At 46.7% G+C, this 24,661-nt stretch overlaps 1 protein-coding gene across 2 annotated transcripts in view; it reads right to left on the bottom strand.

The window, feature by feature from the left end:
• NXN (nucleoredoxin) overlaps positions 1-24,661 on the bottom strand; it is a 113,081-nt gene that overhangs the window by 18,410 nt on the left and 70,010 nt on the right. For both annotated transcript variants that reach the window (XM_030536485.1, XM_030536484.1), the window contains exons 2-6: positions 20,142-20,259; positions 17,810-17,943; positions 17,283-17,383; positions 16,346-16,452; positions 1,368-1,547 (exon numbers count right to left, since the gene is read on the bottom strand). In XM_030536485.1, the coding sequence (XP_030392345.1) occupies positions 1,368-1,547; positions 16,346-16,452; positions 17,283-17,383; positions 17,810-17,943; positions 20,142-20,259 (640 nt within the window). The remainder of the gene's footprint in view (positions 1-1,367; positions 1,548-16,345; positions 16,453-17,282; positions 17,384-17,809; positions 17,944-20,141; positions 20,260-24,661) is intronic.

Below are 24,661 nucleotides of genomic sequence, written 5' to 3'. Positions count from 1 at the left end.
TAAAATTCAGATGCAAATAATATCCTAGGGGATGGCGTTTGTTTGTACAAAATACATCATAGCACACTCCATCCCACAAGTACAGCTCCCTCTCACACACACAAACACAGTATAGAATAGCCCTGGAACCTGTTTGCTGTTTAAACAAGAATCCAGCCAAGTGCCACAAACAGAGAGAGATCAGCATTATTTGCAGAATTGCAACTTTAAGGGAAGAAACCAGGTGTAACTCAACTTTATGTTCAAACACAGTGGTTCTCAAACTTTTGTACTGATGACCCCTTTCACATAGCAAGCCTGTGAATGCAATCTCCCTCATAAATTAAAAACACTGGTTTTTATATTTAACTCCATTATAAATGCTGGAGGCAAAGCGGGGGTTGGGGTGGAGGCTGACAGCTCGTTACCCCCCATGTAATAACCTCGTGACCCCCTGAGGGGTCCCAACCCCTTGTTTGAGAACCTCTGTTCTAATGGCTCCTAGCACTATGCTTGTCATGCTGAATCTCACATGTGGGTTTCTTTGGAGGGTGGGAGTGTCCTTTCTGAAGGAGCCCCATTTTCATGGATTGGGGTGAACACAGGGTTTTGGGGAGGGCAAGATAATCCTTGGTCTGCACATCCACCACTCTCTATGCCTGGTCCAGTCTAGAGGATGTTAGCACTGCTAGCCCCAGTCCTGCCTGGAACACACCCTGGGTTCACGTGCACAAGAGACTGGGATGGTTCACAAGTATGGTCAGCACCACGCAGCTGCCCTTGCTCAGAGCAAAGGCTGCCCATGCACCACTGAGGAGCTAGCGTAGACAATCTGCTGACACTGAGGCTGCAGCCTTGAAACCTGTCTTCTCCACATAGTCCCATAACGCTCCTGCCACCCCTTCCAGTGACCACTGAGCACAGTGTCCCCTGGAGTCTGCTGCAGCTTTGGAAACTTCATGCTCCCGACGTTTCTGCTCCATAAAGGTGCAAGAAGCACATGGATCACTGTGATGCATTTCCAGTGCTGCAAACACTGATTTCCATGGCTCTCACAGGAACACTTGAATTGTAAAGCACCTCTCCAAAGGCACATTGCTACTTCTGTAAAGCCTGGCTTCTAGAAGCTGTGCTGGGAACTATGGGATAGGTACCCATAATGCCCTGGCTCATGCAGAAGCCGAGCAGGATGGCTGGCACAGACACTGCTTTGGGTGTGAGAGAGAGGAAGAGAGAGATCTAGTACCTTGCTGACTCCACTGCCAAGGAGAACGTCACACTGAACAGCATCCCACTGATAGCTCTTCCGAAGAGACACCCCGCCCCCACCTGAGGAAACCCAAAGAATAAGTGAAGGAATTAAAAAAGAAATCAACAGCGCTCCATACCTACAAAGAGAACGAGGCACGGGCCCTCATTCAGCTGGACCGCATTGGAGTCTGTCAGCTCCAGCACAGGCTTGGGATGCCAGGGGAACTCTCGGCATTCAGTGTCATTCAGCACTTCCACCCGCCCCTGCCGCGTGATCACGTCTCCCTTGGCGTCCAGGACGATAAGCGTGGGGATGCCTGCGGCAGAGGAAGAACAAAGGGATGGCTCAGGCACAACAATAACTAAAATGGGGAGGAGGAAGGAGGCTGGGGAGCTGATGAGACAAGGGTTTGTATTTACGTCTGTCATTCTAGTGGTGAAACAAATGCTCTCTCGTGTTTCTACAGCACCTTTTGCTCCCGAAGTGAGGGAGTGCAGGCTAGAGTCTGGGAGTCAGGACTCCTGGGTTCTATGTCTGACCTTGCAAGGGGAGTGTAGTCTAGCGCTCAAAGCAAGAAAGCTAGGGGGCAGGACTCCTGGGTTCTGTCCTCACTCTGCCACTGATTCGCCATGTGAACTTGAGGACACGTCATTATGGCTTTGGTGAATCTGGTCACTGCTCAGCAAGACAGATAAAAATCCCACACAGGGATCTTTCCTGCCAGGCTTCTTTAAAGTTTGTAAAGTGCTTTCAGATCCTTGGGTGAACGGTGCTATATATGTTATGTACAGGAACTGTTGAGCTGCACCTCAAATGCAACCACCTCTGGGGTAGATTATGGCAGCTCAGGGCCTGATCAACAGCCCAAAGAAATCCATGAGTGTCTTTCCATTGACTTTGGCTATGGCCATGCTGTGCACAGCAGCCCTACACAACATCTATGGAGGAAGGTGGGTGCAATTATTTCCATTATAAATCCTTACAATTCAGTGGCCATTAACTTATCAAACTAGGCTCTGGGATAAGTGGCATTGCAAGGCCTCAGAAAGTCACAGTCCTTAAGATGTTTGAAGATAATCTGTTCAGTCGTCGTAAGACCAAGGCTGTGTCCCAAACTAACACACATGCGACTGGGTTTAGATGCTCTTGCTTTCTCGCAACTTCAGACTGTGCCTCAGTAATGTACACTGCTGACGTTTACAATGTGACAAAAGGCCTGATGTCTGAGAAGCAGCTGCATAGCAGGAACTATATTAGCTTACTACGGATTTTTACTATGGATCCCCACTGAGCAGAGAGAGAACACACTTCCCGCCCCCTGCAGCGAGGCAGCGCAGTCCTGAAAGGACTTCAGCTCATAAAGCCTCAATGCATTATTTGTATTTATTAATGCCATGACCAACGTTTTCTTAGCTGTGGGACCTCTATCACGGGCCCTTGCCTCTGGGGAGCTGGAATGCAGCACGGAACAGCAGTGAACGTTAAAGCTTCGCTGACGAGAACACGCAATAGCAGAGGAGACCTTCCAGCAGAGGCCAAAATTAAAGAGAACTAGGGACAAAAGCACTGTGCCAAACATGGCAGCAGCACAGGTGGGACATGAAGGTACAGAACAAGGCTTTTAAAGGGGAAACTATTTATTTAGAGCCATCCCCTGACTTTTCTTCCTAACTCTTTTTTCTCCACATCAGGCCATTGTCTCCCCGCTGCCACTCTCCCAGCTCCACTGGGGCAGTGAACAGGCAAAGGGCAACAGTCAGACTGAGGCCACCACCTGCTTCCCAGCTGTTACAGAGCATTGCTTCCTTCATGTAGGGCCAGCATAAAGCTCTCCCACAATGCCCCACTCCAACATGGCACATCTAGGTAGCTCCTGGGATCGAAGCGGCAGTTCACAGGCACGAGAAGCCAGAGCTGTTCACTATTTCATAGATTACAAATATATTTCACAGGCAATCATTTCACATTTGATTATTCCACAGCTGACCACTAGGCTATTCGAAATACTCGCCCAATGGGCTTGCACATTAAATTCCAGCTGTGCATGGTTCCCTCCAATAGTTGCTTGTTGTGCAAACTTAAACCCTGTGCAGCAGCATTAGTGGTTATTTGTATCACCAGAGCACCGAGGGCCCCCCACTGTCCACACAGAAGGAAAAGCTAGCCCCTGCCCCGGAGAGCGTACAGTGTAGAAGAAGCGTGGTGGATTCAGCAAGCAGACAGGGGAGCACCCAGCAACTGAGAGAGGACTGGGTGCTATAAGCAGTGGTTCCAGGCCCCAGCTGCCTAGCTTTGTTAATCAATAGCTAAGATGGTTAAAAGAACATCTCCCTCCCCTTCCCTCTCCCAATTCTTCTTTTCCTGCATTATTGCCACACACTGAAGGAACCTGTTAAGACCAATCTGACTTACATCATTTGTGCTGTTGGTTCTGCTCAGGCAGTGGAATGAGGCTGTTGGGCGTAGTCTGCATCGTGTCGGTTTATAGTCACTTTTGCTTTTAGTTCCTCAGAGCAGAAAGTTCATCCTGGAGGCATCACTTGTATGGAGACTCATTTCACTGTCTGGGACTCTGGCTCTGGAGGTAGTGAAAGTGCTGGTCACTTGCCAAGGACCAGTCTCACCAGGCGCTGAATGCCCTCAACTCCCACTGAAGCTAATGCCAATGGCAGGTGCTCAGCAGGATTGAGTCCCAAGCATGTGGGACAGGATGAGAGCTTGTCCCACATGTGGCTGCAGCCCCTTTCTAAGCCTGATGGGAAAGTGTTTTACTGGGGGAGGGGGAGCCACAGGTCTCATGAAGAGGCTGCCGACAGACTGATGGTACGAATTCCCAGAGTGAAGGCTGAGAACTGTCACTGTGTTACAGAAACAGGCCGTGCAACTCTCAGCTTTCCCTGCTCTCAGGCATTGTTTCGGCAGACTGTGATTTACGAGCTGGGTGTGATTGCAGCGAAAGGAAACGCAGAATCCCTCTTGGGTGGGATGAGTTCCTTCTTGGCCACAGCCACAAATGCTATCAGGAGAGTGTCATTATCAGTCTTGCAGGGGCCCAGCTTCCCTTCCCACAGCTCTGTCCTGAGTAACTTACACAGTGCTGGGCTCATTTCACAGCCCTTTTTAGTTCCACGCCCAAAGTGGGTGAAACTTTCACAGCGAAACCTGAAACTCACCTCACTGAGACTCTACACATTCCATGCGGCCTGATCAAACTCGCTGAAATGTAATGAGGCCTAATGCAGTCCTGAACTGCTCCCTGCTGCTCTCCAGCCTTCGCCAATGTAAGGCTGAGACCAGTCTTTTGGCACCTGATGACCTTGGCCCAAGATCAAAATTATACTTTCCTCTTCGCCCCCCGGTGTCAGTTTCCAAAGTCTCAAAGACCAAACTCAAGCTGAACAGGTGGTATTTTGCTGAAGCAGTAGCATCCCAAGCTAGCTAAGAGAAGTATAGTCACTGGCAGTGTGCTTTGCTCTTTGAAAGTCAGCAATCTTCACCTCAGGATAAAAGAGGCATCAGCTTGAAGGGACTAGCGTGTCTGCAAAAACTAGGGTAACCAGACAGCAAATGTGAAAAATCAGGACAGGGGGTGGGAGGTAATAGGAACCTATATAAGAAAAAGACCCAAAAATTGGGATTGTCCCTATAAAATTGGAACATCTGGTCACCCTAGCAAAAACAGGAGGGAAGGGAGATCCCCTAACACGCTGGTGCTGGCCTGCAGATCTCTGTGGCAGGAAACCTGGAACCCAGCCCCGCTCTTCACTGAAATTAATGGCAAAATGCCTTACTGGACTTCAGCAGTGCAGGAGCAGAACTTTGATTGGCTGTTCCGTCTCCTACAGGACTGTCGTCACATGTTACTCCTTTGATCAATTCTTACCTTGGGGAGTGGGGAGAACACACACTTCCCTACCCTACACCAGGGAAAGTCCAATAAATGTATATAGCCAAACAAACCCAGCCAGATTCATCCTTGATCACAGACATTTCCTGGAAGCTAACAGAGCTGCATCAAGAATGTCCCAACATTCTGGAACTAATATAAGGTGACCAGATAGCAAGTGTGAAAAATCAGGACTGGGGTGGGGATAATAGGAGCCTACATAAGAAAAAGCCCCTAAATCAGGACTGTCCCTATAAAATCAGGACATCTGGTCACCCTAAACTAATATGGGATTCTACTAATCATGATGGTATTTTGTCGGATGAGGGAGGGAAGGTTCTGGTGCTAAGGTAAAGGTGTATGATTCTCCACACAACTGAATGGTTGGGAAAGGTCAGTCTTACAGGGAAAGGCTGGTGGGAAGTCTATTAAAACAAGCACTTGGAAATGAAGTAAAAAAACCTCCTGACAATTGTTAACAGATTTTTTTTCTCCCACAGATTAGTGCACTTAAGTTGCTGTGGATGCAGCTTTATAGATCTTTTAATTCATCCCGCCTGGCTGAAGCAGATGTGTTAAAGAAGAAGTCTTCCTGGAGGTTACAAGCACATATTTCATTTCTACAAAAGTCCTGCAAAAACAAAGGAAAGTTCTGCTCCTAGTCCCCAGGGCAAAGGGCGCTGTGGCCCCTACTGCGCTGGATTGCTCAGTCAGGTCCAACTGGGCTTTGCCCTTCTACGAAGTCTAGCCAAATGTTTTATTCAGCAGAGCATTTTAAAGTGTCTGCATACACATGGCGTATGAACTCCAAGTGGGAGAGTGTTTATTGGCACAAGGCTATGTTGTGGGACAGGACTGGAATCCCTACCCGCAAGTGGTATTTGCAAACAGGCTCATTGTCAGAAACTCAAACAGAGGTTGGATTTAGACTCCAAAAGATCAGTTTCAGCCCTGGTGGAAGCCAGTGCAACTTCAGTGCATTCAATGGACTTTTATCTTTTTACAAAGGGCGGGATTTAGCTCAGTCTGAATGATTCAGGACAAATTATCAAAAAATGCAGCTTAATTGAAAAAATTGACTTAGAGGATTGGCAGTGCAGTACAGAGCCTTTGATCTCTAGGAGCCAAATTCACCCCTGTGTAAAATCAAGTGAAGTAAATGGAGTCATACTAGAGATTTGCTGCAAATCACCAATTCAAATCCAGCCAGAGTGGTAGCGACTGGAAGTTGTTACTGCCTGACAGCTGTTCAGTGATCTGAGATCTCACTCCAGCACTTCATAAGATTCACCCTCACAACTAGCCTCCAAATACTAACAGAAAAGCCCCAGAGACCGAAGAGCCCTGGGCATTATGGAGAAGCTTGCTTCACTCAGTACTATCCGTGTTGCACCTGATCTGTCTGAGAACTTCAGTCTTCAGGCCTGTGAATTCAGCACATTTCAACACCAACAGATGAAGAAAAAACCCAAAAACTTGATCACGACCACCAATCTTTAACTACAACTATTCATTTCTTCTAGCAGGGAAGTGCACTGTTAAACATAACAGCCCTGAGATCTTCAAATGCCTTTAAATCAGGGGTAGGCAACCTGTGCTGAAGGCAGCATGTGAGCTGATTTTCAGTGGCACTCACACTGCCCAGGTCCTGACCACCAGTCCAGGGGGCTCTGCATTTTAATTTAGTTTTAAATGAAGCTTCTTAAACATTTTAAAAACCTTATTTACTTGACATACAACAATAGTTTAGTTATATATTGTAGACTCATAGGAAGAGACCTTCTAAAAACATTAAAATGTATTACTGGCACGCAAAACCTTTAAATTAGAGTGAATATATGAAAACTTGGCACACTACTTCCGAAAGGTTGTGGACTCCTGCTTTAAATAGAAAACAGGCAAGTTCCTCAGTTACCTGCTACCTTGACTAAGTTACACTGGCATAGCTGTATCTCTCAGGGGTGTGAAAAATCCATAACCCGGGGAGACATGGTTAAGACAAACGAACTCCCTGGTGGAGACAGCACTAGGCTGACAAAGAATTCTTCTGTCAATCTAGCCACCGCCTCTTGTGGAGGTAGATTAACTACAGCAGAAACCCCTCCTCACTGTAGTGAGTATCTACACTGAAGCCTACCGCACTGCAGCTGTGCTGCTGTACCATTTAAAGTGTAGACATAGGCCTGGTCCACACTACAAAGTTACGCTGACGTAAGCTGCCTTGTGTCAACCTATTTGTGCACGTGTCTACACTTACATTTGTCTCCTGCTGGTGTAAGCGCCCCATTACGCCAACATAGTAACACCACTTCCCCCAGTGGCACTGAGCCCTGGTAGCTGTACGGAGGTCGATGCAGCGGGAGTGTACACAGTGCATTACTTACGTCAACCTTAACAGTCCTCCAGCAGCTGTCCCACAATGCCGGACACTGACTGCTGTGCTCAGAGTTGTCAACACCATGGCTCAGGGACCACAGAGACCAGAACCATGATTGTCCAGCTTGGCGAGCACATCTAGCAGCTCTCCATTGTTGTGTGAAACTGCTTGGCTCACCCTGCTGGCTACATGCCCCGGCTTGGAGCAGAGAGGAGATCCTCTTCTCCCCTCAACCCCAGGAGATCCAGTCTGTGCAAGCACAGCTATGGCCCAGCTGCAGAAATGTGGACATGTCCTAGCACATTGCATGGGGGATGCAGAAGGAGGATACGACAAGCACCAGCAGCAGTACCGCATAAAAGCCAAGGAACTGCGTCAGGCATATCTGAAGGCCAGGGTGGCGAATAGTCAATCCGGTGCTGAGCTGCAGACCTGCCACTTTTACAAAGACCTTCATGCCATACTTGGCAGAGACACCTCCACACACTCACCCCACCCCTGTTGATCACCGTGGAAACCTCTGAGGAACCCGATTCACAGGCCCCTTTCTGTTGATGTACTCTGGAGAAAAGGGACACACGTGCTGACTGTTGCTCCACTGCAGTTCGAGAACCCCACTGCTGCAAGGCCATCCGCTGTGTCCTGTAAACTCCAGAGAGGCACAGTCCTGCGTAGCAGGAGTTGATTACTGTCCCTGCACACTTGCATGATAACATGTCCCACAGCGGATTTTCCAACCCTAAAGTGATTTCCTACTGACCAGTAGCAATCTGACATTGCAAGTTTTCACTGCGTAATCACCACTTGCTTCTCCACTGTCAGCGCAGTTCTCATTCTGGTGTCCCTGTGCTGGAGGGCTAGGAAGAGCACAGCACACAGATCCAGGAATGTGGCTTCGTGCATCCCAAAGTTCTGCAGCCACTGCTCATCATCCCAAGTCTGCATTGTGATGTGATCCCACCACATCATAATGTTTCTCAGGCCCAAAAGCTGCATTTCACCATCTGCAGCTGCTTTGTGAATGCCACCAACACCTTTGAATCGGTTCTTGCCATGTCCCACAGCAATCTGTCTGCCAAAAAGTCATCATGCTCCCTGCTGATTCAATTCTTCTTATGGCTCTGCAAATACTGGAGGATCGTGTGTGCTGTTCTTGCAATGCTTATGACAATAGATCAGAGCTGGGCAGGCTCCATGCTTCTGTCAAAGACGGAAGACAGCGAGGAAGGCTGTGCAGGTTCATGGGATTTTTTAATAAGACACAAAAATGATGGGCTAGAGATGACATTATGGGATGCAGACAGTTGCTCCTGGTCACCCCTGCACAACTTGTTTCTGCTCCATCGTGTATTGCCAACACTTCCCGAGAGAGTGCGCTGGATGGAAGCAGCTGCACACTGGGACACCTACCCATAGTGCACTGCACTGTGCATTGATGCAAGCACTCCTGGTGAGTACGTGCAGTGCTGACGCAAGAAGCCAAGTATGTACACGCACAAACAATGTACTAACCATGGCAGCTTTAGATCGATGTAACTTATGTCGGTAAAACTTTGTAGTGTAGACATGGCCATAGCGTTTGTTTGGCCTAACTTCTCCCAGTCCCAGAAGAGCCCTGAGTTTTGGCTCCCTGTTTGAATGTTAATGCTCAGATCCTTGAAGCAACAGGACCCTGTAGTGGTTCACTGCCTTGATTTTTATGGCTGCCCAATGAACAAGATAACTGTCTAGTCTGCATAAGTGTCAATGGTACCAAGGCGACAGGAGCTGGTATAAATCAACCCAGGTCCATTGACTGCAATAGAACTATGGCAATTTACACCAGCTGAGGATGTGACCCACAGTCTTGGTACCTCTGAAACTTACATAGACCAGACAGGTTCCATGAAAGACTCCTTGTAGTTGGCGTGCAGATCAAGGCAGGTATCTTTTTGCATAAGGAATCCCAAGGCACGGCTGAAGTGGCCAGAACATCCTATTCAAACACACAAGGGACCCCCACAGTACAAGCTCCATTTGCTGGGTTGGAAAGCAGCTAATAAGCTTCCAAGAAGCTGGAGAAAATGCTGCTGCAGATTGTGCCCTGCTGCTCCATTTGGGGGAGCTGAGCAAACAGCCATGGGAAGAGATTATTGTTCAAATGAGAGTGCAAAGTTTGAGCAATGGAGCCATTCAGGAATGAGAAGAGGCCAGCTACCAAAACAAAACGAATCACCAGCAGCTGGGACTTGATGAATAGGGGGTGGAGGAAGGTCTCTCCACTTGGGAAGCCTGAGGAAGGAACAGCCGTTGTACAAACCTGTCTAGTGACAGAGGAGGAGGAGACCTGGAGGCTCAGTGATCTCTTGGCTTCAGGTGCCCATCTCGACCTGTCTAAGACAGAGTGGATGGGAGCTGAAACATTAGGATCTGGAAATTCAGAAGGCTTTACAAATAACCTGACATTGGCACTCTCCACTGGAAAAATGCTTCCTTGTCTCCCACGAGAGAGAAACAGGGAAGGACAGAGACAATTTAATATCTGGGGCTGCTAAGAATCATGGAGCCAGCATTTTGGTGTCTGGTTCTCACCACTCTTGCATCAATCTATTTGCTACTGAGTGTCTTGCTTCTCCCACACCCAGCAACCTCCTGTAAATTAGAATTGGCAAATTCAGACGAGTCAAACACTCCCAGCTGGGTCTTGTGCATTTCAGCCCAAGAGTCTTGTTCCAAAGACTTCCCAGAACCATTTTCAATGTAATGGAAAGCAAGTGAAGTTACTGCCGCACTCCTGGACCTGCATGCACACGTGTGAAAAACAGCAGGCTACTCACACGTCTTTGCATTCTAAGCATTTCACTAAGAAATCCATGGACATTTGTCTGTTCGACATATGCCTGCAAGCCCCAGCGAGCGATTACATTCCCCTCATTCCAGCCCCACAAAGCACAGCTTTAAATTCTTTCATACGTACTGAGGCTGCACACCCTAGGTTAACAGGAAGAACAGCACATTAACCTAGCTTGGTGGATGAGTTACAAATCTCAAGGTTATGCCAAGAAAATTATTTGAATCACTGAAGGGCTTATTCATCACCTGATGGCATTTGAGATAACTGCGGCGGGTCAAGTCAGAAAGCGAGCGAGAAATTGGGAAACTCACTTTGAGCCCTAACCAAGAGAAGGAGAATACCCTGACCAGTGACGTCAACAGACACAGAAGATGTGACACATCTCACAGGACTGGGACCTTTATCCCCTTAGAATTCCAATCCCAACTCGCTCTACATTTTGATCTCCTCCTCCAGATCTAGTGACAGTGCTGAGACTCCCAGTCGTACGTCCTGTGTCAAGACACCTTCTGGATTCAATTCCCAGCTCTGCCACAGACATTCCTGTGTGACCTTGGGCAAGTCACTCAATCTCATCTCTCAGAGATTCCCTTTATACAAAGGTAAAGATCTCACATTAGCTTTGCTGACTAGGGAAATCTAAGGGACTGATTTCAATTGTTAGCCTCATTTTAATGGCATAATTCTGCATCTGCAGACAATACATGTGCACTGCTCATAGCATTTAGACCTCCATTTGATTTCCAGGCATGATCAGATAGCAAGACAGCTAAATGCTATGAATCGAATTTCCTGCAAGTGTAAAACTATACCCAGAAAATCAGGGCCTAAAAGTTAAAAGAATAAATGGTTACTGTTTTCAGGTAAACACACAAGGGGATTTCTGGATTTTCAGTCTGACAGTGTCCCTTTAACGACTCTAAAATATGCAGTGATTCGGTTTGAACAAGATCAGAGCCCAAATACAGCTAGTCATAGTAATTATTGGGTGAAAAAGAAATGTAGGTCACACCCATTCATCCAGATCCCCATGGCAGCTTTGGTCTATTCCTGCTGCTGAGGCCCTGTCCCTTTGCTACTTTCATTAGCAATCAGGAATTCATCCGTAAGAAATATCCCGTAAATGACTATTCGTTCTGGGTAAGAGCTGAGACTATTCAATCCAGACAGCTGTTCCTGGGTCCAGATTCAATATCATACCAAGGAACAGGCAACAATATAAATAATAACAAGGTCCCATATTTTCAATACTTACAAGTCAAACATTTTATTGTGAAATCTGGATACCAAAAGGCTCTTATCTAGCCTGTAACCACGTCTGAGGAGTAGACAAAGGAGCAAGTTGGAACAAAAGGTTCCGTTTCTGAGACAGAGACAATTTTGAGTGAAAAAAAGATGGTGATGAGAAAACAACGCAGACTGAAAGATGGGAGAGTGATTTGGACAAAGAAATTGATCAGGATGAGTTGGTCTCTATGTGGGAAAGGAAAGGGGATCGATATTTTCAGTTTGGGTAGCTCATAAAGAATATGTGTATAAGTAACTGTACACATGGTATTTGACTCCAGTTAAGATTCTTCATATTTTTGCTACTAGAGAGGTGCTGTAGTGGATGGGTTGCAGGGAGAGAGGAACACACTTGCACTTGTGATGGTTGTGTCCAGTGATTAGTCAGTTTTGGGAGAAAACTATTCAACAGATTCATTTTATCCAGCTTCCCCTAGACATCCCCTGACCGGTTCACGTAATGCTCCAGTAAGGAAGCTACATTGTAGGCAGAATGACAAATTAATGTACTTGTTATTGTTAACAGAAAAACTTTGTACTGCTCATTACTGGAAAACAGACAATAGAATTGTGGCATAGTCAAATATGGACTGTCCATGGAATAGAAAAGCTTTTACACCAAGTATGTACACAAGAGAAGCACCAAAAAGGGGAAACTTGGTCACCCTTTTTCGTGTGCTCAGCGGAGGAGAGCTCTTTACCCAGCTTCTTTGACTATTAACCTGATCCTCAATCAATAACAAGTAATGTGCAATTTCATATTTTTATTAATAGTTTTATTGTAACTTCACCTTAATAAAGTTTCCCCCAAAAATGCAGTGATTGCAGGCTCCAGGTATTCCTCAGCCAGCAACAACTGGCCCCCGTGAGCTAACCCCTCCTAGAAAGCCGCACTTCTGGTCAAGGCTGAAGAGGCCCTCTATGAAGCATGGCAAAGGAGGGAGAGAATTAAAGCAAATGCATCAAGGACAGTCCATCTCCAGCAGTGGCCTGTCTCTGTGTGGAGGCACTAGCCTCTTCAGTCTGCAAAGGGCAGTAATCTCCCTTCTGCAGGACTCACCCTCTGCATGGCTGCTCAACTTGGACAATTCACAAGAACTTTTATTGCCTCTCTCCCCCTGCTAGTGGTGCAAAAGAGCCTCTTTTTGCCTTGCTTAAAACAGAGCATATTGTCACCTGGTTCTCAGGTCTTCCCCAGTTCTTTCCCTGCTAGTGTGTCAGCTCACAAAGCAACTGTGGGGGAGGGGACATGGAGGAAAAGAGAATGTAACACCTTGCCCAGCAAAACTTGAAACCACTACAATCCTATGGCAGTCATATCATATGGCAGATATACAGGCCAACGGTATCCAGGGCAGCATCTTCAGCATATAAACCTGAAAGCAAACATATTTCACCCCTGCTAACACCTACGTTATAAATACATCCCTCACACACATACCACCGGATCCTCTTCTAGTTCCCAGAACAACTTTTTTTAAGGGTCAACTCCTTTGGCTGTGATAAAGCCAGACTTTATTAACTATCCTTTGAATATACAATCATGAAATCAGGGGCCATGGTGATAAGTGTCGTATAAAAGTTCAGATTACGAACACGACAGATGGACTCATCAGTTAGATTTTAGCCACTAGAAAAGGGGTTTCCTTCTTTCTTCTTTCCCACGTGACTTAACATTTTACAAAAACTCAGTGACAGAATTTTCTGTTACCACGTGACAATATTCTTATTTTAAGATGAGTGGCAAGAAAATCTGGGTTTTTAAAAAATCTGTTAGTTATAGATTTGTGATTATCAGAAGCAAAGTTCTGTGTCCCACGGATAAACTAAGTGAAGCATTTGCAGAAGGTTTTGTTTTGTTTTTAAAGGAAAAAAGCAATTGGACCTGCTATCTCATCTGTTTTGCTTTCCTGAGTCCAGAACGAGAGACATTTCCCTACAATAACTTTAAAATTGTTCCTGCCCAACTGGGCAGGAAGAGAGAGATTGCTGTGTTTGTTTCTCACAAAGTGCTCTCAGACACCACGGTGATGGGCAACTTTGTAAACCTAGATAGATGGACAGACAGATTTTTAAGGAAAGCAGCATCTCCCGTAATCACTGCCAATCCAAAGGAGATTTGAGGGGATCAACGGGGATTTCTACCAATCCAAAACATCTCTCTAAATAAAAATTAGTAAGAGAAAATCCCCATTTGTTCATAAAATTCATCGCTGCTCCTTGTTCCATAGGAGGAGTGAACTGAAGGAGGCAATTCACATGAAACTTGGGAATGGGGTACACAATGGGGAATTATTTCTAAATAGCCACAATGCAAGAAATGAATAAATCTCAAGATACATAGTGCTGGATGCCCAAGCAAGTTAATATAGGTGGGAATGGTTCACCCTCCTGACTCCACACTAGGAGAAAGGCATCCAGGGAAACCCAAATAAAAGCCCAGTAACTCAGTTACAGCAACTCTCGATTCTTCCCCCACAGGAAGTTGCCTGCCCCACCCTTGGTTGCAACGGGCAGGGCTCTTCAGTCAGTGAGTGTGAGAAGGAAATGCTCAGCCTGAAAAAAGAGTATGAAGTTAATGCTCTACCTGCACCAGGTGGCCGGCAGGCCCCTAAGGAAAAAAAGGAAAAAAAAACCCCTCAGTATTTGTATTTACATTTTTCCCTGGCTTCCTCAGTGCCAAAGAGAGCCAGTTACAGGAGCAAAATAACAAGAGATCTGGTCATCTGGCTGCATTCCTCCCTCAGGAACTGGACGCCTTTGAGAAGACAAGAGCTTGTTATTTCAGCTCTGGGAATGGCTCCTGAGGCATTCAAAGACTTGTGAAACAAACACAAACACTTCCGGGGCACATGCCTGGTACCTGCCGTCGGAGAAAGGACCATACTAGGCTACCCCTCTTGTGGAATGAAGAGGGACACGGCAGGGCTGCTAAGGGTTACACTGACAGGTTTCTCGCTGGCCCCTACAGACTTCTAAAACCAGGAAGAACGACAGACTAAGGAGAATCAGAGAGAGCAAACACAGAGCTCCTGAGCACTATCGGAAGCAATGCAGCATTGTCAGAGTTTTATGTGAAACAGAGGGAATGTCAAGGGGGCGTTCAAACAGTACAATGGAAACACAGTAGCAAATATAGCTAGGGAGATCACTGACAAATAACACGGGTTTTCAACTATACCAGAGGTCTGGAAAACAAGACAAACCCAGAAAAGCCAATAATAAGGCAGCAGAGTAATAAACTATTGTTAGTTGCAGCAGTAGTTCCTTCAAATCCACATTTGACAAGGAGGATTTTAACACCACATCCCTCCAGGATGCCCTTGTGTTTACTAATGAGGATAAGCTGGAGGAGAGACTGAGGTAACAGAATGGGAGGCAATCATTTGGCCAGGACACTGGGAGACGTGGGTGACAGGTTAAAGCACTCAACTATTATCTCGATCCTGGAGAAGTAACAAATGACAAAGTCCAGGGATGGTACAGTCCCAAAGCATCTGCAAAGGATAACCTAACAGCTACAGGCAAGATTCTGCCTTGGTATGTGTGCAGAGCTCCAAGAGGGACATTTGGGGCAGTTTATAATGTATGGTTCATGGACATGTTTGGAAACGTGAAAGCCAGCATAGATGTGGGAAAGGCAGGCCAGAGCAGATTAGTTTGTTAAAGGGAATAACTGTTGGTGCAGATGCAAAGAGCCAATTATTTACTCTCTCATGATTTTCAGAACACTTTGGATAGTGTTGACGTGACAATCAGGGTTAGGTAAATTCCATTTACACCCACTTTATGGCCCATGGATGCTGCCACAGCAGTGTAAAGGGGACTTAGTGTAACAGAGGCCCTGCGAGACCCTGTGTAAGGGCAGGCCCGTAGCTGCACCTCGGACCACCCTCGGAAACTCCGTTCCTTTCGTGGTGTTTGCATCTCTCAGACTGTCATCATACAACTTCCCCTGAGCCATCACTTACCCAAATTATCCTTAGTTCTTTTCATCTCCCATCATAAATCAATCCCTTCAGTCCCCTACTCACAGGGAGGAAACATGCATAAATACTGAAAACTTCCCTGCTAGCTAATGGCCCCATTTATCCTTCCCCATCCTACACCCACTAGGCGAGAGATCAATGCTGTCCTTTGTTTCCTGCAGCGTCTGTGCATTACATCAGTTACATTTAGAGCTCCTGTGAGTGCACAAAGTCTTTGGAACACCTTGAAAAACACAGACACAATCTCTCTCTCCCTCCCCCTGCCTCAGCAGCCAAGGCCTGGGTAATTCTGGAACTGACATCCGGAAGAGCAGAAGCAAAGCCATGGTTTACATCAAACATGCAAATCTCATGTCACTAACACAAACCAGACGCCATCTTCCTCACTCTCTACCGAGAACAATGGCCTGAGTTCCTATCACATTGAAGAGCGAGAAAACAACAGAGAAACCTTAAAGAAAAGCAAAACAAAAATCAATCAATCAATTAGGGATAAAACATAAGACCGGAAGGCTCCAAGTTTCCAGAAGGAATTATCAGGTTGCTTTTGAAGCCCCGTTTTGGCTAACGGGCTGGCAGGTTACGGTAGAAACATTAGTCTGCAGAGAAGAGAGCTCTGCCGGAGGCCCTTTGTTTGCTGTTTTTTAATTTTATTTAAACAAGAGGAGACATTTAAGAACAAAGTTAAATGGGAGAAGTGGGCAGGAGTGATTTTCATGCCAGGCTTGGGGGCGTCTCCTACCTTGGATGCCGTAGAGCCGGTTGAGACGCGATCTTCTGGCTTCGTCAGCGTATGGCACAGCTAGCCAGGGCATCTCACTGAAATACTGCTTGAAAGAGTCCTCTGACCTAGGCAATGGACATGGAGGTCAGATAAATGCACCCTCATTACTGTCCTTCTGCGGCCCTTTTTCCTGTTTAACCCTTTGCCCATACGCAGCCTAGCAGATGCCTGACACTTTGCCAGGGCCCAGAGCCCACCTGTACACAGGGCAGGGCAACTCGCACCCACCCAGGGTGAGACCACATTGATTTTAAACCCAGCGCCTCTACCAAAGAAGGATTTTTCAGCGAATTTCAAGAAGAGAAAATCTCAATTCTGACAGCTGCTGCTCAAAGGCCCTGCAGTCCTCGGGATTGTATCCAGGGCATGCAGGAACCTCAGAGCAAAATGTTGAGCCCACCTCAAGGGTTGTGGGCCTGCTCTTGACTCCACCCCTGCCCTGACTAATCCATCTTTCCCCTGGCTCCTTCAATTTCTCCCCAGAGCCAGCAAGGTGAAGGTATCTGGCCACTGCGGAATCAGAGCCATCTCGTGCTACCAGGTTAGGGTGCAGGGTCCTTATTATCTGGAACAGCCCTGTCCAGTCCTGCCTCCCTCTCACCCCAGACCTACAGCCTGGTCTCCTGTGTATCCAACAGCACTCCTAGGGAGAGGCCCGATTGGTTTCTCTCTTTAAAGCAGGTGCCGTATCCATTGATACTCGGAGTTTCTTCCACCCCATGGGCACATATCAAGCAGCTGAATGTACCACAAAACTGGACTTCTAGTAACTCCTAGCTCTCTCCTTGCTTCGGGGCATGAGTTCCTCCAGTCTGGCCTGCAGACATGCCTCGCCCCTCCAGCCCCTGCACCATGGCACAGCACAGAGCTCTCCAAAGCAAACAGTAGACATTACCTGTCTGCGCTAACGAAGACAATCTCAAATTTCTGCCCCGCCTCCTTGATTTTCCGGTAGGACTCCACCAAGACCCTCGTGAGGCTTCGGCAGGGGGGGCACTGGAAAAACACAGAGGAGCACCTAGTACCTGGACACCAGGGACACGGCTCTCATTGAAGTCAATGGGCCCGATTCACTCCATGGCTTCCCTCAGCAGGGGGAACAGGGAGCCCCATGAGGCCCCCATGATCTTTGCTTTCCCAGGGGGCCTAGAGGCAGTCTCGCAGTCTGCCAAGTGGCTGGGCCTGCTGGATAGGGGGCACTGACTCAGCAAGTCACCAGTGCAACCTCCACCAGCTACCTGGAAGGGGAATTTCACCTCAGGCACAGCTGCCCCTGCAAAAGTGACTCTGGCAGTCCAGCCAGGGCAGGGTGTGGCTATCTTATGTGAGCCGCTGCAGTCAGGGCTGAGCCTTCCCACAGAGCTGCCACTCACCTCCAAGCCCTTCCATTTACTCTGCGATGGAGAGGTGCCAGCTACTCACCCAGTGCGCAGAGAAATAGACCCCCACATGAGAGCCCTCCAGGGAGGTGCTGTCCAGCGACTGGCCGTTGTTTCTGAGCAGAGGCCCTGCAACAACTTCACTGAAGGGTTTTGGTCCCCAGGGGAACTCCAGCCCTAGGGGAGTTTGGGATGGGCAAGGGGAGAAGGCAGAGAGAAGAAGAGTCAGAGCCACATCTAGCATTTACACTTTAAATGGCTTTACTGAGGCCCTCCCCGCTTCTCCAAAGGCATCTAGCCGGGCAATCGTGCAACAGACAGGAGCGGAGAGTCCTCTTAATCCATCTGCACTGATGTCTTTCCACGTAGACCTCCTCTGCCCCCTTCCACCCAGATACTGGGCCACATCCCCCTGGGGGGTGAGCACCAAATGTTAACCAACACATTTGTTCTGAAGGGAAAACCACCCTCTGACACACACCAGCCCCCGAGGGATACAGAGGAGAGCTGCCCTACAAAGGGCCATATTCTCTGCCCCCTAATCCCGGGCAATCAGGCTTTCCATGGGGGGAAGGGACAGAGGAAGAGTGTCCCTTAGAGATTCACCCCCCCTTCCCAGGGTTCAGCCACTACTGGGGTCTCAGGGATGAAGTCGTTTATGCAGCCCCAGGTTTGTCCCCCTCCTCCCCACAATGGAGTACTCACCCAGCTAGGGTGACCAGATGTCCCGATTTTACAGGGACAGTCCCGATTTTTGGATCTTTTTCTTATATAGGCTCCTATTACTCCCCACCCCCTGTCCTGATTTTTCATACTTGCTGTCTGGTCATCCTACACCCAGCGGACCTGTGCAACTGCAAATCTACTTGCTGCCCTCGCATCTCCATCCCTACTCAGGACACCCCAGGGAAGCCATGCTTTGTATCATGCAAAGGATCCACATCTCCTACGTAGACTCTCAGTATTCTCTTCCCCGCCCCCCCCATCCCCCTAACTCCACGCAGCACAGCTGCACTGCTTTCTACTCTGGTTAGGACCCTCGGTGCCCACAAAGGGGCAGGATCTGACCCTTAGGGATCCCTGTGGCTTCTAAGCCGCAAAGCGTGTTTGCGCGCATTCACCCAGTCTCGAGCTGTCAGAATGCTCTCTGGGAACAATGCAAATAGTACTGCTTTGGGCGGCCGGGTCATTGCTGCAGTCTGCTTCATTCTTCCCTTTTAAATGAGTTTGGCAGACCTCTGTCCATGGCTGGGGTGCAGGCCATGTACTCTGACTATTCATCTTCTAGAGAACAGGTCAATCTGCCCATCCCGCTCCTCGCAGCCATTCTGCTTCCTGAACAGCTACCATTTAAAAACCATTGAGAAGCAGCTGATGTAGCCTCGGTTACTGCAGCTCAACTCCTACCTCAGTCTTTGTCTTTTAGGAACATCAGCAGGCTTCCTTAAAGCTGTCACCATTTTCATTTCCCTTGCACAGGGCTGCTTTGTCCCTAGCTTTAAGGCTGGATAATGGACACACAGGTTTCCTTGCCCACCTGAAAAAAGCGTCTATATATTCTGACTATTCCTGCTGCCAATTCCCAGAATAAGCAGCCCGTAAATTCAGCAAGAGCTAAAGAAACATTACCAGATGGCTTAGACCACAAATTATACTTAGCCTGTCATGCTTCACAGCTCCCGCCCTCTGCGTTACACCTAGGGGCATGTTTTCAGGATCTGTCATTCCCGCACTGGGGAAATGACAACCGCATGGAATGCGGAGGCACATATGCTGAAGGGTCAACGGTGGGCAGGCAGGTGCCCCGCTTTCATTTTGTGTAGGGACTACAAATATGTGCGGCAGTGTTTGTTTGTATTCATCACTTGCCGATTCAGAGAAGGCGAGGTCTGGTATAAACACACTGTGTGGTATGATTTAGAAAAGAACACTGTAGCTTCTTTTAGGCACCATCTGTAAGTAGCAAGGGAACTGTTCTGTCTCAGACTGTGTGGTGTTACTAATATTCGCACCACTCACTAGATGAGAGCAGCACAGATCTTAAATTATGAAAAAGGTGGGTCCTCAGTTTGTCTGCCTATGGCCCCCCAGTGAAATGCATACTGCAGCGTTTCATTTCATCCAACTTTTTCCTCATTTGCACTTCAGACAGCAAACCTAGAAGGGATGCCTTTGTTTGTTAAAAAATCAAACCCTAACTCTAATGGGAACAATGCAGGGAATTTCATGCTGAAAATAATCCAGTGCTTTGATGAGGTAAATCTGATGATCTTCATTTGTTTCCATGTTTTGCTTCCAGGCACACTTTGGAAAGGGAGCTAAAAGAGAAGGAGACTATCAGCCGTCACATGGGTGTGCAGTGCTCCAGGTCTTACCTTCTGGGTCATCCCGGATCACTAACAAGCCGTTTCTGCACACAACCTTCCCCGTGGAAGCATCTATAAATATCAGCGATGGAATGTTGGAGACTCTGTATTTGTTCCACAGTTTTAGCTGTAAAAGAGAGCGGGAGGGAGAAGAAGAGGTAAACTCTAAGCAGCTTGACCATTAATACTTTTGAGCAGCAGCACCTTACAGGCCAGTGATCAGAAAGAAGCAGAAGACGACAGAGCGGCAGTTTGCAGCAAAGCATCCAAAGGTCTCACACAGGAGCCCAGCTACTTTTAGCCTGGTGACCTCAAAAGAAAATGGCATCGTGTTGACCGGAACTTCCTTGTTTCACTCGGTTGGTGCCCAGGGCCATGAGCTAAGTTTGCACTCTACTCCCAGCTCTGCCACACACTTGCTATGTGACCTGGGACAAAGGAGTTAATCTCCCAGTGCCTCTATTTCCCCCCTTGTGGAGCACTTTGAGATCTCTGACTGGAAGGCACTGTACATGGGATATGCAACCACCACCACCATGAGGCAATCCTGTTTCAGCTGCTTCCTCACCATTCATTATTACACTTATCTCCCAAGACATGTTCACACTGAAAACATGGCTGACATCCAGAAACGTGGAGCGATGATTCTGCCTAGACCCTGCTGAGTTTTGGCCACTTTGATTAGCAGACTAGAGGTCCCCAAACAACTTAACTTTGTCCAACGCCAATAACTGAAACACACCTGGGGTCACACACTTCTCGTCTGGCATCATATTTTTGCATGTACAGATAAATAAATTCTGAGTTCAAAAAAACACCAGCACTAGAAGGAACTATAGAAAGAGGAAGATAGCTACTGGCAAGGCATAACTTGCAGGTGTACATGAGGCTTGGAAAGCCTTCTGTAACCACTCCAATGCATTTTCAACTGTAACTAAAAGCCAGGAAAGGCTGTGGTCTGAGGAGCTGATCTCAGAGCTTCGAGTACCTAAAACATTCCAATCTGAGCAATTCACTTACATTTTTCCAAGGCACTTCAACCTAAACAGCCCGGTGATGAATTATCAACCTCTTAAATGCAATCAGATCACAACACAGAACCAGAGAGGACAGAGGGGAAGGGAGGGAAGGAAATGAATCATTAGTTTCCCACATCATCAAATAATGTGCTGCAAACGCTCCCTGGCGCCATAGATATTTATGACATTCACTTGGGCCAGTGGAGAACAAAAAACCGCAATGGAAGAACAGCAGAATGGAGCCTAAATGTTAATAAAACTCACAATTCCACTGCTTCTGATACTTTATGCTCAGTTATTCTGCAAAGCAAACTAATGGATCCAGAATAAACCTCAAAGCACATGCTTCTGTATTGTGATCCATCGTATTATTTTATTTCTATCAGAGTCACACGCACAAGTCTCAGTTGAAACTGGGCCCCCACTGTGTTAAGCACTGTATGATGGAGATGCTGAAGACTCTCATAGACTCATAGACTCTAGGACTGGAAGAGACCTCGAGAGGTCATCGAGTCCAGTCCCCTGCCCTCACGACAGGACCAAATACTGTCTAGACCATCCCTGATAGACATTTATCTAACCTACTCTTAAATATCTCCAGAGATGGAGATTCCACAACTTCCCTAGGCAAATCTATTCCAGTGTTTAACTACCCTGACAGTTAGGAACTTTTTCCTAATGTCCAACCTAAATCTCCCTTGCTGCAGTTTAAGCCCATTGCTTCTTGTTCTATCATTGGAGGCTAAGGTGAACAAGTTTTCTCCCTCCTCCTGATGACACCCTTTTAGATACCTGAAAACTGCTATCATGTCCCCTCTCAGTCTTCTCTTTTCCAAACTAAACAAACCCAATTCCTTCAGCCTTCCTTTATAGGTCATGTTCTCAAGACCTTTAATCATTCTCGTTGCTCTTCTCTGGACCCTCTCCAGTTTCTCCACATCTTTCTTGAAATGCGGTGCCCAGAACTGGACTCTGTATTGTGCTAAGAGACAATCCCTGCCCTGAAGAGTTTACAATCTAGTGGACAAGACAGATGAAGGGCGTGGGAAAAGGATGCAACCTCCAGCCAGAATGAACTGGGTGATCTAGCTTTTTATATGCTTAAAGACACTCAAGATAAGGGGACGAGTCAGAGAGACATTTAGGTTTTAATGCCAGTATCTAAATCGCTCTTCTGGAACTTGTTCCTAGGCAAAAATCTGTATTCTGTCGAGGTTATTGTGTTTTGAGAGACTTGACAAGGCTATCACAATTTATCCTACCTGAAACTTCTTTGATGATCAAAGTCCTCTAGGTCACAAATATCTAAAAAAGGTGCATATACAGATTCATAATGGTTTTTTTCTTTTAATCTCCATTTATTAGGACCTACAGAAAACAATGCCTGGTGCTGGCCCTGCTAGCACCAGTTTCCTAATACACACTATTCCTAGGGCTAAGCTGGCATCATTGATGATGCTGATGCACAAGCTAAATTGATTTGGCCACAAAAGCTGCCAAGACTTTGCTAAATGTACATCAGCCATGTTAAACTGAGTCTGGTTCAAAACACAGAAAGTAAATCCAAGTTTGTGAAGTTTAAAGGGATCTTTACAAGGATCTAAGAGGGTGTGGCAAACAAGAAGGAGGTTACAGAAAGTAGCTGGAGAGCTCTCTGTAAATAGCTGCTCACATTTTACTCTATTTTGTTGTGTCTTTGCCATATGCAACAGACTCCCCTCAAGGCCCTACAGTATCCTGCAGCAGATTTCCTTTTTGGGGGAATGGTGGTAGCAGTCTCTACATTATGCCCAACCAACAGTGCTCCTAACTCAGCCATGTATAATCAATAGGGTTTACATGTCCTGCACATCTGTGGGTGCTGTATAAATAACCAAAGGTATCACTGCAGAGCAACCTGAGGTTCTGGAGCTGCACAGACTACAAGGCCAAAGGGGGAAGAAGGGATTGAGCCTGGGACTCAGACTCAGGTCACTGTTATGGTAGAGCTGGGCATTAAGTGCAGACCCACCGGATCCAGCTCAGTTATGCACAAATCTCAGCAAAATAAGAAAAATCAGTCACAATGGCTGACTTTCATGTTGAATCCACACAGAGCTGTGACTATCACATGGCTTCACTCAAAATCGTCCATCAGTCCCTCGTCCACTCCAGACATCTGTGAACCTCATCAAAGCTGGGTGGTGCTAAAACCCAGCTGTAAAAGAAGCTGAAACCTGGTAAATTTCACACCCTGTTCAGTGTGGGCTGAGAACTTTTTGCACAGCTCTGCTTACCTGCCTCAATGCAGCAGTTTGTGAAGTTTAAACAGCTCAGATTGGTGAAGAGCTCTGTGGTGATGATAATAAATAAATCCCTTGACAAACAGCTATATAAGTCCAGACTATTAGTTGGGCTATAATTCAAATGCAGCATGAGACACAGATGAACAAACAAGATAATTGCATTTAAGAACACCAGAATGTGCTGTCATATAAACGCAGTTATGAAAGGCTTGAATAGCAAATTAGTGGTCTCCAAGCACTAGCTGTATTAATGTGGATGTCTGTTTTAGAAAGTACATGAATGCGCTGTTCAAAGTCTAAGCAGTTTGATTTGATAATTCTCCTGTGCATTGGGAAAGCTGATTGGAAATGAAAAACGCATGCACTGAAGGATGATTGCCAAGATTTACCACCATTCCCATGGCAATGAGCTCTTTCAATCACACTCCACTTTCCAAAGCAGATCAGACACTTCTAAGAGAAAGACGAATGGCTCATTTTACGGCAGGTCTGTTCCGAAAGTACATGACCTTGATAGGAAACTGCTTTTTTTCATTTACTGCTTATTTCTGTAATTCAAATTCCCTCGGATTCTCTCCTCTCCACTCCAAGAACGGGATAGATTTCCCCCCCTTTGTACAAAGAAGAATATTCTGTGTTTTGTTAAGAGATGAAAGGGAATAGTGGCCTTAGTAAGTGCCAGACAGCCTCAGCTTTTAACCTTACAACTACTCAAACTTATAAATAGCCGTATGGTGGTTGGAAACTTTCGTTGTTAAAATCACAGTGAAACATCTGGAAATACAAAGACAGCAAAGAGATTCCATCAGTACTGAGATACTACAGAGGTGGATGGGCACTACAGAAAAACTGAGGACCGATCAGCATTTGCTATAGACCAGTAACATAGATTGAGAGATGTAAGACCAGAAGGGCTCACTGTGATCACCTAGTCTGATTTCCTGCATAACATGGACCAGAGCATTTTACCCAGTGATTCCTGCATCAAGCCCATATCTTCTGTCTGAGCTAGAGCTTTAAGAAATACTTTCAATCCTGATTTAAAGATGCCAGTGATGGGAGAATGCACCACATCCCTTGGTAAATTGCTCCAATGGTTAATTAACCTCATAGTGAAGTATCTGGAATTTTAATTTGTGCAGCCTTTGAACAATACCTGTCATACAAAAAATGAAGCCGACAGAGATGACAGGTCCCCAGCATGTCATGCTCTGTCTTGAAGCTG

The sequence above is a fragment of the Gopherus evgoodei genome, chromosome 17, assembly GCF_007399415.2.
Source record: "Gopherus evgoodei ecotype Sinaloan lineage chromosome 17, rGopEvg1_v1.p, whole genome shotgun sequence".
Classification (NCBI taxonomy): Eukaryota; Metazoa; Chordata; order Testudines; family Testudinidae; genus Gopherus; species Gopherus evgoodei.
This window is presented reverse-complemented; position numbering and strand designations above follow the sequence as displayed.